This window comes from Ranitomeya variabilis, chromosome 2 (assembly GCF_051348905.1).
Source record: "Ranitomeya variabilis isolate aRanVar5 chromosome 2, aRanVar5.hap1, whole genome shotgun sequence".
Lineage (NCBI taxonomy): Eukaryota > Metazoa > Chordata > Amphibia > Anura > Dendrobatidae > Ranitomeya > Ranitomeya variabilis.
In genome coordinates, this window is record NC_135233.1 from 127323956 (window position 1) to 127337979 (window position 14024).

Genomic DNA, 14024 nt, shown 5'->3' on the forward strand with positions numbered 1-14024 from the left:
GGAAAAAGTCCGGTTTTGATCACGAAATGTCTGCGAATAATCCTGACGTGTACACATAGCCTAAGGCTGTGTGCACACGTTCAGGATATTTCGTGTTTTTTTTTCTCTATAAAAACGCTTAAAAAACACATACATATGCATCCCATCATTTATAATGCATTCCGCAATTTTTGTGCATATATTGGGTTTTTTTCCCGCGAAATAAAAATGCATCGCGGTAAAAAATGCAGCATGTTCATTAATTTTGCGGATTTTTTGCGGATTTCCCACTATATTATTGCATTGGGAACCTCCAAAAAAAAACGCAAAAAATCCGCATGAAAAACACACACAAAAAACACTAAAAAAACGCATGCGGATTTCTTGCAGAAAATGTCCGGTTTTGTTCAGGAAATTTCTGCAAGAAATCCTGATGTGTGCACATAGCCTAAAGGTACCGTCACACTCAACGAGAACGACAACGATCCGTGACGTTGCAGTGACGTTGCAGCGTCCTGGATAGCGATCTCGTTGTGTTTGACACGCAGCAGCGATCTGGATCCTGCTGTGATATCGCTGGTCGGAGCTAGAAGTCCAGACCTTTATTTCGTCGCTGCTCACCCGCTGTCATCGCTGGATCGGTGTGTGTGACACCGATCCAGCGATGTGTTCACTTTTAACCAGGGTAAACATCGGGTTACTAAGCGCAGGGCCGCGCTTAGTAACCCGATATTTACCCTGGTTACCATAGTAAAAGTAAAAAAAAACACTACATACTCACCTTCTGATATCTGTCACGTCCCCCGGCGTCCACGCGCTGCTGCAGGGAGCTTTCCCTGCACTGACTGTGTGAGCGCCGGCCGGCCGTAAAGCAGAGCACAGCGGTGACGTCACCGCTGTTACTGCCGGCGCCGCTGACACATTCAGTGCAGGGAAAGCTCTCTGCAGCAGCGCGTGGACGCCGGGGGACGTGAAAGACATCAGAAGGTGAGTATGTAGTGTTTTTTTTTACTTTTACTATGGTAACCAGGGTAAATATCGGGTTACTAAGCGCGGCCCTGCACTTAGTAACCCGATGTTTACCCTGGTTACCCGGGTGCTGCAGGGGACTTCGGCATCGTTGAAGACAGTTTCAACGATGCCGAAGTCTTTCCCCTGATCGTTGGTCGCTGGAGAGAGCTGTCTGTGTGACAGCTCCCCAGCGACCACACAACGACTTACCAACGATCACGATCGCTGGTCGTGATCGTTGGTAAGTCGCTAAGTGTAACGGTACCTTTAGACTGTGTATTGTAGTTTCAATACAATCAGTGCTTTATCAGCAAAAGATTATTCTACAGGATTAGGTACCATGTGCTAGGAAATCCAACTAATCTGTAATTCTGCCCCCACCAATGATTGGCAGCTTGCAGTTTGAGACCCTGGTACTACGCCCAAGCACAAAAATGTGCTATCAAACTCCATGCTGTACCGAAAAGACGTTCATTGATAAAAAAGGACTGGATTGGTAATCACTTATTTCAGATGACTTCACCTTCATGTCCACATATAGTAAAATTTCTCCACATTTTAGTTTACCAATTATAGTCCACTCTGTAGTAATTCACTTTTAGATGTATACTTGGTACTGGGGCTTATGTATGTAATAGTGCATACTAGATTAGTACTTTACATTCTAATTATATATTCTTGGCAAACTATCAATTTGTCGGTGATCATTGGAGAATAAGAGCAAAGCAGAGCAAGGACAATATTATTATTACAAATAAATATTGATACAGTACATTTGTAATTAATTACTTGTATTAAATAATTAAATGGCACTAACTTGTTAAAATTCACTTTTAGGACTTGCCCAACATTTTCATAGATAATTCAGTGACAGGACCGCCTCGTGTCTCAAGGTAAGTGTTTTGTGACCTCTAAGTTCCAAAAGCACCAAGTTATTTCCTGACATGTTGTACTTTATTATAGTGGTAAAACTTGTTCGATATGATTTGCTTTTATTTGTGAAAATATTAGAAATTTGGCCAAAATTTTGCAATTTTCAAACTTTACATTTTTTGCTCTTAAGCGAGAGAGTTATGTCACACCAAATAGTTAATAAATAACATTTCCCACATATCTACTTTACATCTGCATGTTTTTTTAAACATAATGTGTTTTGTTAGGAAGTTATAAGGGTTAAAAGTTGACCAGCGATTTTTCATTTTTCCAACAAAATAAAAAAATACATTTATGGACCCCATCACATTTTAAGTGACTTGGGGCCCATATGACAGAGAATACCCAAAAGTGACAGCATTCTAAAAACTGCACCTCTCCAGGTGTTCAAAATCACAATCAAGAAGTTTTTTAAGCCTTCAACTACTTCACAGGAATTAAAGCAATGTGGAAAGATACCGTAAACATTTTACTTTTTTTCACAAAAATGTTACTCAAGGAATTTATCTAGATGCGTGGTGATCACCTTGAACATCACCGAATTTTATAACATTGAGCTGTGAAAATAAGAAATCACATTTTTCACACAAAATGTTGTTTTAGCCGCAAATTATTTATTTTCACAAGGGTAACAGGAGAAATTAGACCCCAACATTTGTTGTGCAACTTTTCCTAAGTATGCCAGTTCCCCATATGTGGTGGAAAACTACTGTTTTGGGCGCACAGCAGGGTTTGGAAGGAAGGAATGACTTTGATGGAATGGTCTGCGGGTGGCATGTTGTGTTTGGAGAGCCACTGATGTGCCTAAAATACACCTCACAATTGACCCCATTTTTAGAAACTCCACCCCTCAAAAAATTTATCTAGAGGCATCGTTATAGTAATGATAACATTGATTTTGGTATTACTGGTGTATGAATTTATAATGTGGCGGTATGTGTAAGTTGTGCGGAGTATATCAGATTATAAAAGTTTGTTGTGTTAATTGGTTAAAATTAAATTTTATCAATATATGGACTTGTGGTACGCTTTGAAGCAATCCTTAATGTAAAGGCCAGGTTTCTGAGGGCAGGTTTCACAATGGTAAATTGTGTCCTTTTGAATTCCCCTCTTGGAGCATACTCTGCACCTTTTTTTGTGTTCTTCCTTTTTGGCTGTTTGAGGAGCATCACTGAGAAAATGTTGACCTGGTACGATGCGGGCACCATCAGTTTCGGAAGTACTGGGACCCTCATCTTCTTGACTTCCAAACATTAGGGCCTTGACGACTACCTCCTGAAACTGAAGGAAGGTTCCCGTATTGACTGCACACCGAAACAGCACAAAAGCATTGTATAATGTCATCCGTACAATGTGTATGGCCAACTTTTTTCTCCATACTTTTGCATGCCACTGTGGGCTTGGGGACCTGATCTGAGAGATCTACACCCCCATGAACATATTATAATCCAGGATACAATCTGGCACTGGGACGTCTGTTGTGGTACATTGGACAGTGACAAGGTAGCTGTTGTGACAGTGTATGGTTGTCAAGATAAGGATATCCCTCCTGTCCTTATACCTGACCACCAGCATGTTGTCGCTGCATTGGGCTCTGCTTTCACCCTTTCTCAGCAGTTGCCCAGTTAGCGAATTAGTCAGGCCTCTCTGATTTCTATGCAGAGTCACAGGCAGCTGTACCTCTGACAGAGAGGGTCTTGAAGATGGAGATGCTGGTGTAATAGATATCTATGTAGAGATGATAGCCTTTATCAGGCAGTGGGTGTTGCAATTCCCACACAATTTTCCCACTCACCCCCAGGAAAGGGGAGACATTCAGGGGTGTCATTTTGGGTGTCCTTCCCTTTGTAGGTAGACCCTAAATCTGTGGGTGTATCCTGAGGTACTCTTGCACAGTGAGTAGAGCTTAATTCCATACTTGGCCCTCTTACTGGGCAAGTATTTTTGGAATTTTAGCCTCCCTTTGAAATGAACCAGAGATTCATCTACTGTATAGCAATGTCCCTTTGGGGGTTTTACACCTCAGCAAATTTTCTGCTGAAGTTTTCAACTACTGGCTGAATTTTATATAGATGATCAAAGTTAGGATCGTCTCGGGGAGGACACTGTGCATTACCATTATAATGCAAACATTTTTTGATTGCTTCAAATCATGTCCTTGTCATGGCCATTCAGTATACTGGTGTGCTGCAGAGAACATCAGTACTCCAGTATTGCCGAAGCTCTGGTTTTCTGACAATGCCCCAAAATGTCATAATTTCTGCTGCATTTACAGGGGTCCATCTGGCATGTGATGACGAGGGATTTTGGGTGAAAAATTGATGGGTATACAAGTTTGCCTAGGCCACCATAATATTTATTTCCTCGCTGAAATAGAATGTAAAAAAATCAATTTTAGTGAGACCTGTAACATCAAATTAGATTCTTGAGGTGCCCATGAAATCCGGAATATCAGGCTGATAATTTTCATGGGTGGAATCCATATATGATCGATTGCTGTAGGGGTTGTCTCGGTCCTAAATTGTATTGATGGGGGTCTCTCCTCACTAGATCTTCATCACTGGCTGAATCCACCTTGGAGGCAAGTAAAGCGGATGCCTCCTCTGGTGAATAGCGTCTTTTTGGCAAATGGGCTATTTTTATTTTATTCTTCAAAACACTGGGGATGTGTGTGTAAGTGGTGCTTTTTGACTTGTATTGTGTGGGGCTTGTGTAAAGGGTACTATTTATTACAAAGATGAAGTAGAGAAAAAATGAAAAAATTTGAATAAACATTCAGAAGAAAAAAAAAATGAAATGAAAAATCCATAGAAGTAAAAAAAAAAAAAAAAAGTTCACTACGCTAATGCCCTACCTATAAAGTTACTCAGTGCTAAGTATTCTTTTTTTTCCAAAAGAAAAACAGACGTCACTAAGTCTACGTTCACATTTGCGGTCGGCGCCGCAGCGTCGGGCGCCGCAGCGTCGCCGCATGCGTCATGCGCCCCTATATTTAACATGGGGGCGCATGGACATGCGTTGCACTTGCGTTTTGCGACGCATGCGTCCCTGCGGCGCACGCGTCATGGCACAGAGGACGCTACAAGTTGCATTTTTTGTGCATCCAAAATCAAGCAAAAAAAGGACGCATGCGTCGCAAAACGCAGCGTTGTGCATGCGTTTTGCTGCGTTTTTGTTTGCGTTGTGCGTTGCGCCGCCGACGCTGCAGCGCACAACGCAAATGTGAACGTAGCTTACCACTGCGATGTCCACTCCCCTAATGCACTACCGCCCTACGTATAAAGCTCCTCTGTACTATTTTTTTTTTTTCTACAAGCGGACTTCCCTTACATTGTGATGTTTGCTACTCAACCTAGACATAAAAAAAGAAAAACTCCCTTGGCGCAGACTCTGATGAGCAGCGATACTGATCAGAGCGCTGCAGCCACAAAAAAAGTGCGCCAAGAACACAATTGGGAGTTAAGGGGTCATTAGGGGCAGGGCCGGCGTCCGCACCCGGCGCACCCGCGCAAGTACCGGGGCCCTGAACAGGTGGGGGGACCCATTTCCATTTTGACAAGTGTGTGACCAACTTTTTACTGTTGATGCTGCCTATGCAGCATCAATAGTAAAATATGTTAAAAATAATAAAAAATAAAAAATTGTGCTATACTCACCTTCTGGCAGCCCCCGCAGCCTTCCCGATGCTCGTGATGCTGCCAGCAGCTAGCGTTCCCTGTAATGCCTTACGAAATGACCCGATGACGTAGCGGTCTCACGAGACCGCTACGTCATCACGAGTCATTGTCTTGCAAGGCATTACTGGGAACGGGAGCTGCCGGGAGCATCGCTAAGGCCTGGGCTGGATCCGGGGGCCACCAGAAGGTGAGTATATAACTATTTTTATTTTAATTCTTTTTTTAACAGGGTTATGGTGCCCACACAGCTATAAACCACGTGGCTGTTATATGCTACGTGGGCTGTGCTATATACTAGGTGGGCTCAGCTGTGCTATATACTATGTGGGCTGTGTTATATGCTATGTGGGCTGTGTTATATACTACATGGCTGTGCTATATACTACATGGGCTGTTATATACTACGTGGCTGTGCTATTCTGTGGGCTGTGTTATATACTATGTGGACAGTGTTATATGCTACTTGGCTGTGCTATATGCTACGTGGGCTGTGTTATATGCTACATGGCTGTGCTATATACTACATGGCTGTGTTATATACTATGTGGGCTGAGCTATATACTACGTGGCTGTGCTATATGCTACACTTTTACAAATGTTCTACGTTAATACTTTCTAATGTTTACTTTAAAAAGTTTCCATTAAAAAATTGTCATATTCAATGTATGTAGTTTTTTATTTGCAGCAACTTTAGCTAACAATAAAATGCCTACTGGTAACTGAGGAAGAGGGAGTAGGTCACAAAAATTGTCATATAAGGGGTTAACTTATGTAAAGCACCTCTGCTGTATGGTATTGATGAATTTACAATAGCTATCACTCATGTAAGAAATGTAATCTGGCATTGTACTATACCTATATTTCTCTGCTATATCTGTGCATCATAAATAGTGGTACGTGTTAAAGGCGGGGGCCCACTGAGAATCTTTTGCCCAGGGCCCTCAAAATCCTGGAGCCGGCCCTGATTGGGGGTGGAGGGATGAGGGGAGGAGTTGGAACAGGGACTTGGGAACTGCTGCTGATGTTGTCATCACAGATCAGTCACGCAGTACAGGAGCTTGCAGGAGACAGGAGATTGCAGGAGACAGGAGATTGCAGGAGACAGATTGCTCTGGCCACCAATGCAAATTCTTTTTCGCAGGTAACAGAGGATCTACACAACTGCTCTGCATTCCAGCTCTGAGGAAAAGATAGCATGCAGTGCAGTGATCTCTATTTTAAATCCACCCTTTTGGCGCCTATTGGTTAGTATCTTGTTCAGCCAATCAGAGCCTAAAGTGTTAATCAGCCGAGGTGACATTCCATTGTGACTGCTGTGATTGCTGTTGTCTCAGACAGCACCAATCACAGCGTGTCATTTTTTTTTTTTCTTTTCTAATTTATTGTCCCATCGCTGTGATTGGCTGGTCAGAATTGATTGACCAATCAATGCGATCACTGATGTTGGGGTGGTGGGGGAATGCAGGGATGGCCTGCTGTCAGAGACAACAGCCATCTTAACTTGGCCACCGCGCGATGCAGAGCTGTGACCGGAAATAACAGCACCGTAAATGTACGGCGGCTTGCGTGATAGCACTTCCCACAGTGTGAAGGGGTTAAAGGAGTATTCTCAATAATAATATCCCTCCCATTCCATTACAATGAATGGAGTAGCAGTGCACGTGATCGACACCGCTCTATTCAGCTAGGGGGTTATCAGAATTGACGGACGCCCCAGCTGTCAGGAAGTTATCCCCTCTCCAACAGATTTGCTTTAACCTGAAATTCACATTTACATTTTTTCAAAGCTAATGCTATTTATTTGAATTTTCTTACAGCCTTATCAGTAAATTTTGCATTCAGCCATCATCAGAAAGTGGACTGCATAGCAGTGCCACCCCCAGTTCTGAGGTAATACACTTTATTGGTTACTTATAAAACTTATAAACCTATGAATAACTCATCAAAATTAATGATAATGAAAAATAACCAAAAGAATATTACACAAAAACAAGTATATGGCTTTACATTAGTAATGGGAGACTGGCGCAGACTGGCACTGGAGACAGAGGAGTCAAGGGAAGCTGACCGTAGACTCTCCAGATAATTTATTTCATTGTTGTGCAGATTGTATGGATCACTCTGCCTGATCATTAAGGCAACAGACAAATCATGGCCACATGACACAGCCCTTACCATCTTCTGCCTGCATTGATTTCTGTGATTGAGGCAGGAAGATCTAACTAAATGCTTTCAGCCTCAGAGAGATTGACCATATTCATCTTCATGTCACAGCAGGACAACATTGGAGAGCAATCACGGACCACCAGGCATGTTTTAAGCCCTTCACTGCTGTAGATCACTGGGGACACTGACAGTCTTTTTTGAATACCCTAATCACCAAACATATTAGCATTATTCTTTTTACTAAGCCGGACCACCGGTGGTTTTGACGTAAACTCCTTTACTACCATAGAGCACCAGGTAAATTGTCACTAGCCACTTTACGACCATAGCCCACCAACAATAATTTCATTAAATGGGTTTTTCACTGTTAAATTGTATGTCCTCAAAGCTCCTATACCTCTAAAACAAAAAATATAGATGGTGCTGACCCTCCCAAGGTCCAGGCTCTCCTCTGCTTCTTCGGTCTCTGTTTGCGTACTTCAGAGCTGACATCACAACTACAATGCTTATCACCACTGCAGCCAATCAGTGAGCTTAGCAGATCTGCAAGGTTAGACGTCACAAGCCGTTGAGCAGCAGATGTCATGTGTTGGGATGTCACCGCTGCAGCCAGTCAACGCAGGCTAAAGCAGCGGTGGATAGTGAGCACCTCAGGAAAGTGAGTACAATCTGTGTATGTTGTTTTAGAGGTATAGAAGTATTTGGGGACATAAAACTTCTTCATTATAAACCCCTTTAACAATTTAACTACCTTATTTTACCAAAAATGTTGTCATAAACCATTGTATTACCCTAAACCACCAGAGTTATCGCCATTCACCCTTAGGCCATGTGCACACGTTCAGTATTTTTCGCGTTTTTTCGCTATAAAAACGCAAAAAAACGCTTACATATGCCTCCCATTATTTTCAGTGTATTCCACATTTTTTGTGCACATGCTGCATTTTTTTCCGAGAAAAAATCGCATCGCGGAAAAAAAAGCAACATGTTCATTAAATTTGCGGAATTGCGGGGGTTCCGCACACCTAGGAATGCATTGATCTGCTTACTTTCCGCATGTGGCTGTGCACACCATGCGGGAAGTAAACAGATTATGTGCGATTGGTACCCAGGGTGGAGGAGAGGAGACTCTCCTCCACGGACTGGGCACCATATAATTGGTCAAAAAAAATGAATTAAAATAAAAAATAGTCATATACTCACCCTCTGATGGCCCCGGAGTGTTCCCGCCTCTCAGTGCTGCATGCTCTCTCTTCCGTTCCTATAGATGGTGTGGTTCAGGACCTGCGATGACGTCGCTGTCTTGTGATTGGCATTAAATCAGCAGCAATTCTATAGACATCCTTGATCATGAGAAATGTGCTTATTCTAGATCTAGTATTGTATACATTTTTTTCTTAAAAAAATATTTCTTATTTTTAGTCTACACCTAACTCTCCAGCCCTGATGCCTTCCAATGTTCCAAGGTAAGGTCTTCATTATTTAAGAATTTCTATGAACTTTATCAATGTGATGCATGAGTCTAATAATCAATCAATGGCTTAGACAGCACCGATCGTATTTGCTAAGGAGGCAGCCTGAAAGTCAGGGCCCCTTTATACTAACTGACCTGGTCTGTTAAAAGCCAAGTAGTTGTTCAGTTGTCATTTCAGAGACATGCCTGTTTAGACAGGCCGAGCGCACTTTCATGCACACAGAATGCTCATCAACACAATTGTTCTACAGGGTGGGCCATGTATATGGATACACCTACATAAAATGGGAATGGTTGGTGATATCAACTTAACTTCCTGTTTGTGGCACATTAGGGGTAAAACTTTTCAAGATGGGTGGTGACCATGACGGCCATTTTGAAGTTGGCCATTTTGGATCCAACTTTACTTTTTCCAATGGGAAGAGGGTCATGTGACACATCAAACTTATTGAGAATTTCACAAGAGAAACAATGGTGTGCTTGGTTTTAACATAACTTTATTCTTTCATGAGTTATTTACAAGTTTCTCTTTGTTTACAGCCATTGACATGTTGCAGAGGTTAACACGTGAGGAGCAGATAGAAATTGTGTTGATGTCTGGTGAACGCAGTACCCGGGTGATTGCAGCAGATTTCAATGCAAGACACCCTACACAAGAAAACTGCCACCATTACCATGTCATTTAGGTGTAGCTATATAAATGGCCCACCCAAAAAAGTGTGCCTTATCACTGAACATAATGTTCTGTGTAAACTGAGGGTCCTGTTCCAATTTTTGTTTTGCCCATTCTGCAATTTCAGTGCGCCGACCACCACCACCATTGCCCATCACCTCCATCATTGCCTCTCCCCCACCAATCAGTGCCCATCACCTCCATCATTGCCTCCCACCACCATTGCCCATTTCATCACCTCCATCATTGCCTCCCACCACCACCATTGCCCATCACCTCCATCATTGCCTCCCACCACCATTGCCTCCCCCCACCATCATTGCCCATCACCTCCATCATTGCCTCCCCACCATCATTGCCTCCCATACCATCACTACCTATTACCTCCATCATTGCCTCCCCTCAACCTCATTGCCCATCACCTCCATCATTCCCTCCCTCATCATGATTGCCCATCGCCTCCATCATTGTCTTCCCCACCATCATTGCCCATCACTTCCATCATTGCCTCCCCTCACCTCCATCATTGCCTCCCCACCACCACCATCATTGCCCATCACCTCCATCATTGTCTTCCCTCCCACCATCATTGCTCATCACCTCTATCTTTGTCTCCCCCACCACCATCATTGCCCATCACCTCCATCATTGTCTCCCCCCACCAATATCATTGTCCTTCACCACACACAGCTCACCGCAGCAGCAGCTCATCACACACACAATCAGACACTAACACGCTCTCTCACACACACACACACACACACATGCAGGCACACAGCACAGCTCACCTCCCCGCAGCAGCATCTCATTCCAGCAGCCTCTTCCTCGCTGGATTCCTGGAAGCATTCTGACTGAGACAGCAGCACACTGGATGATGACGTCATCCAGCTGGGCTGTCTCAGAGTCAGACAGGAAGCAGGACGCCGGGAGGTGAGCTGCTCTGTGAGTCTGTGTGTCTGCGTGTGTATGTGTATGGGTGCGGTGCTGTGTGTGTGCGGTACTTTGTGAGTGTGTGTGTGGTGCAGCTTTACATGCGGGCAGTGTTAGCTGCACCGTGACCCTGCGGCTAAATCTGCCCTCTATTAAAGAGAAATGGTATTCACGCCTCTCCACGCCCATAGGGGCGTGGGGAAGAATGAATATTAATTTGGCTTTAGCAGCGGGGACAGGATCCTGTCTCCAGCTGCTGCTACTGGCACAGGGCGGGCCCCCTTGTCTCAGGGGCCCTATAGCCACTGGCAAGGGGCCCCTGGAGCAGTGAGGGCCCTAGGCAGCTGCTGGCCAGTATGCCAGCAGGTGTCAGTGCCTGGGCCCACCGGAGAATCCTCCGGTTCTCTGGTGGGCCAGTCCGAGCATGGACACAACAATGTCACATCATCCACTGGGAACAGCAGAATAACATTGCTGGATCGGTGCCGCTGCAGGAGTATCCATTGCTCTTATTTTAATTGGGGTCCTAAATTGGCTCAGCTGGGGTCCAGTAGTAAACAACCCCTTTAAATATGTAGTTATATGAAAAAGTTTGGGCACTCCTATTAATCTTAAGCTTAATGTTTTATAAAAATTGTTTTTTTTGCAACAGCTATTTCAGTTTCATATATCTAATAACTGTTGGACAAGGTAATGTTTCGGCCTTGAAATGAGGTTTTTTTTACTAACAGAAAATATGCAATCTGCATTCAAACAAAATTTGACAGGTGCATAAGTATGGGCACCTCACCAGAAAAGTTACATTAATATTTAGTAGATCCTCCTTTTGCAAAAATAACAGCCTCTAGTCGCTTCCTGTAGCTTTTAATGAGTTCCTGGATCCTGAATGAAGGTATTTTTGACCATTCCTCTTTACAAAACAATTCCAGTTCATTTAAGTTTGATGGTCGCCGAGCATGGACAGCCCTCTTCAAATGATCCCACAGATGTTCAATGATATTCAGGTCTGGGGACTGGGATGGCCATTCCAGAACAGTCTAATTTTTCCTCTGCATGAATGCCTGAGTAGATTTGGAGCCGTGTTTTGGATCATTGTCTTGCTGAAAGATCCATCCCCTGTGTAACTTCAACTTTGTCACTGATTCATGAACATTATTGTCAAGAATCTGCTGATACTGAGAGGAATCCATGCGTCCCTCAACTTTAACAAGATTCCTGGTGCCAGCATTGGCCACACAGCCCCAAAGCATGATGGAACCTCCACCAAATTTTACTGTGGGTAGCAAGTGTTTTTCTTGGAATGCTGTGTTTTTTTGCCGCCATGCATAACGCCTTTTTGTATGACCAAACAACTCAATCTTGGTTTCATCAGTCCACAGGACCTTCTTCCAAAAATAAATTGGCTTCTCCAAATGTGCTTTTGCATACCTCAGCCGACTCTGTTTGTGGCGTGCTTGCAGAAACTGCTTCTTTCGCATCACTCTCCCATACAGCTTCTCCTTGTGCAAAGTGCGTTGTATAGTTCACCAATGCACAATGACACCATCTGCAGCAAGTTGATGCTGCAGCTCTCTGGTGGTGGTCTGAGGATTGTCCTCGACTGATCTCACCATTCTTCTTCTCTGCCTTTCTGATGTTTTTCTTGGCCTGCCACTTCTGGCCTTAACAAGAACTGTACCTGTGTTCTTCCATTACCTTACTATGTTCCGCACAGTGGAAATTGACAGGTTAAATCTCTTACACAGCTTTTTGTATCCTTCCCCTGAACAACTATGTTGAATAATCTTTGTTTTCAGATCATTTGACAGTTGTTTTGAGGAGCCCATGATGCCACTCGTCAGAGGAGATTCAAACAGGAGAACAACTTGCAAGTGGCCACTTTAAGTAGCTTTTCTCATGATTGCATACACCTGGCTATGAAGTTCAAAGCTCAATGAGGTTACAAAACCAAAAAAAGTGCTTTAGTAAGTCAGTAAAAAGTAGGTAGGAGTATTTAAAACAAGAAAATGATAAGGGTGCCCATACTTATGCACCTGTCAAATTTTGTTTGAATGCAGATTGCACATTTTCTGTTAGTACAATAAACCTCATTTCAAGGCAGAAACATTACTGTGTCCAACAGTTATTAGATATATGAAACTGAAATAGCTGTTGCAAAAAACACAATTTTTATAAAACATTAAGCTCAAGATTAATAGGGGTGCCCAAACTTTTTCATATAACTGTATCAATTGAGCATAGACAGTGCTAAGCAGATTTTTCATGACTCATGCTATTTTGAGAAATCTGGTGCATCTTTAGAATGCCTAGTCTAAGTTTATAAGTTTCTATCAATCGCCTTACTTTGTGGCAGAAATTTGAGACAAACTTTTGGCATAAGATCGCCAATCATCTATGCTAACTTTGCTCTCGCCTCTGGATCTCCTGAAAGGAATTCTACAGCATCACAGCTCAGTTGTTACTTCTGTATGAGACCACGTCTCTGGTGACTGTATGGCATGTTCCATGGAGCTTGATTGGGGGGCTCGGTGTGGATGAGGTAGGACGCATCATCCACATGAAGCAGAGCAGGAGGACGGAGATTGCGATGAGAGGAGGCACGAGATCAAGACCAGTGACGACCATTAGACCGGACCACACTGTATAGAGGGAATGATAAAAGATCTTTTTTTGTGCTTTGCAGAGGGGGTTGTGGACTTAGATGCAGCTTACTAGAATGCTTCAAAAAGGTGTTAAAGATGGTGGCCATACTTTATATTGGGAAAACCAGGTGACACGTTTTAAGAATACTGGTCCATTGTAACCATTTGTAACTATTATTTTTTTTTTAGTGCCCTGGCAGCATTTGACAGCATCACCAAGCTTGATAAAGGAGCATATGGTCAAGTGGTAAAAGCCAGAAAAAAAATTGATGACAGGTTTTATGCTGTAAAAAAAGTGCAAGTGAGGGATGAGTAAGTATCAAGCAAAATGATAAAAATAAAGTTGTGGTTTCATGTTAAAAAATATGAGTAGTCTAATAAGTAATACAGGAAAACCTTTCCTAAATTAGATCCCTCTAACCAGACCAAATTTCACTTCCATCATACTGGCCAACTTCTATAAGAAAACCACTCCTCTAGATAATTTTTTTTTATAGGGGGGTCTCTCAAAGAGGATTCAGTGTATGTTCAAATTGTAA

General features: G+C 43.0%; 1 protein-coding gene across 1 annotated transcript in view; it reads left to right on the forward strand.

Moving 5' to 3' along the window:
• Positions 1 to 14024, forward strand: part of LOC143804656 (interferon-induced, double-stranded RNA-activated protein kinase-like) — a 114689-nt gene that overhangs the window by 83897 nt on the left and 16768 nt on the right. Inside the window, exons 10-13 of the mRNA XM_077282953.1 lie at positions 1828 to 1883; positions 7418 to 7490; positions 9189 to 9232; positions 13675 to 13797. Of these exons, the coding sequence (XP_077139068.1) occupies positions 1828 to 1883; positions 7418 to 7490; positions 9189 to 9232; positions 13675 to 13797 (296 nt within the window). The remainder of the gene's footprint in view (positions 1 to 1827; positions 1884 to 7417; positions 7491 to 9188; positions 9233 to 13674; positions 13798 to 14024) is intronic.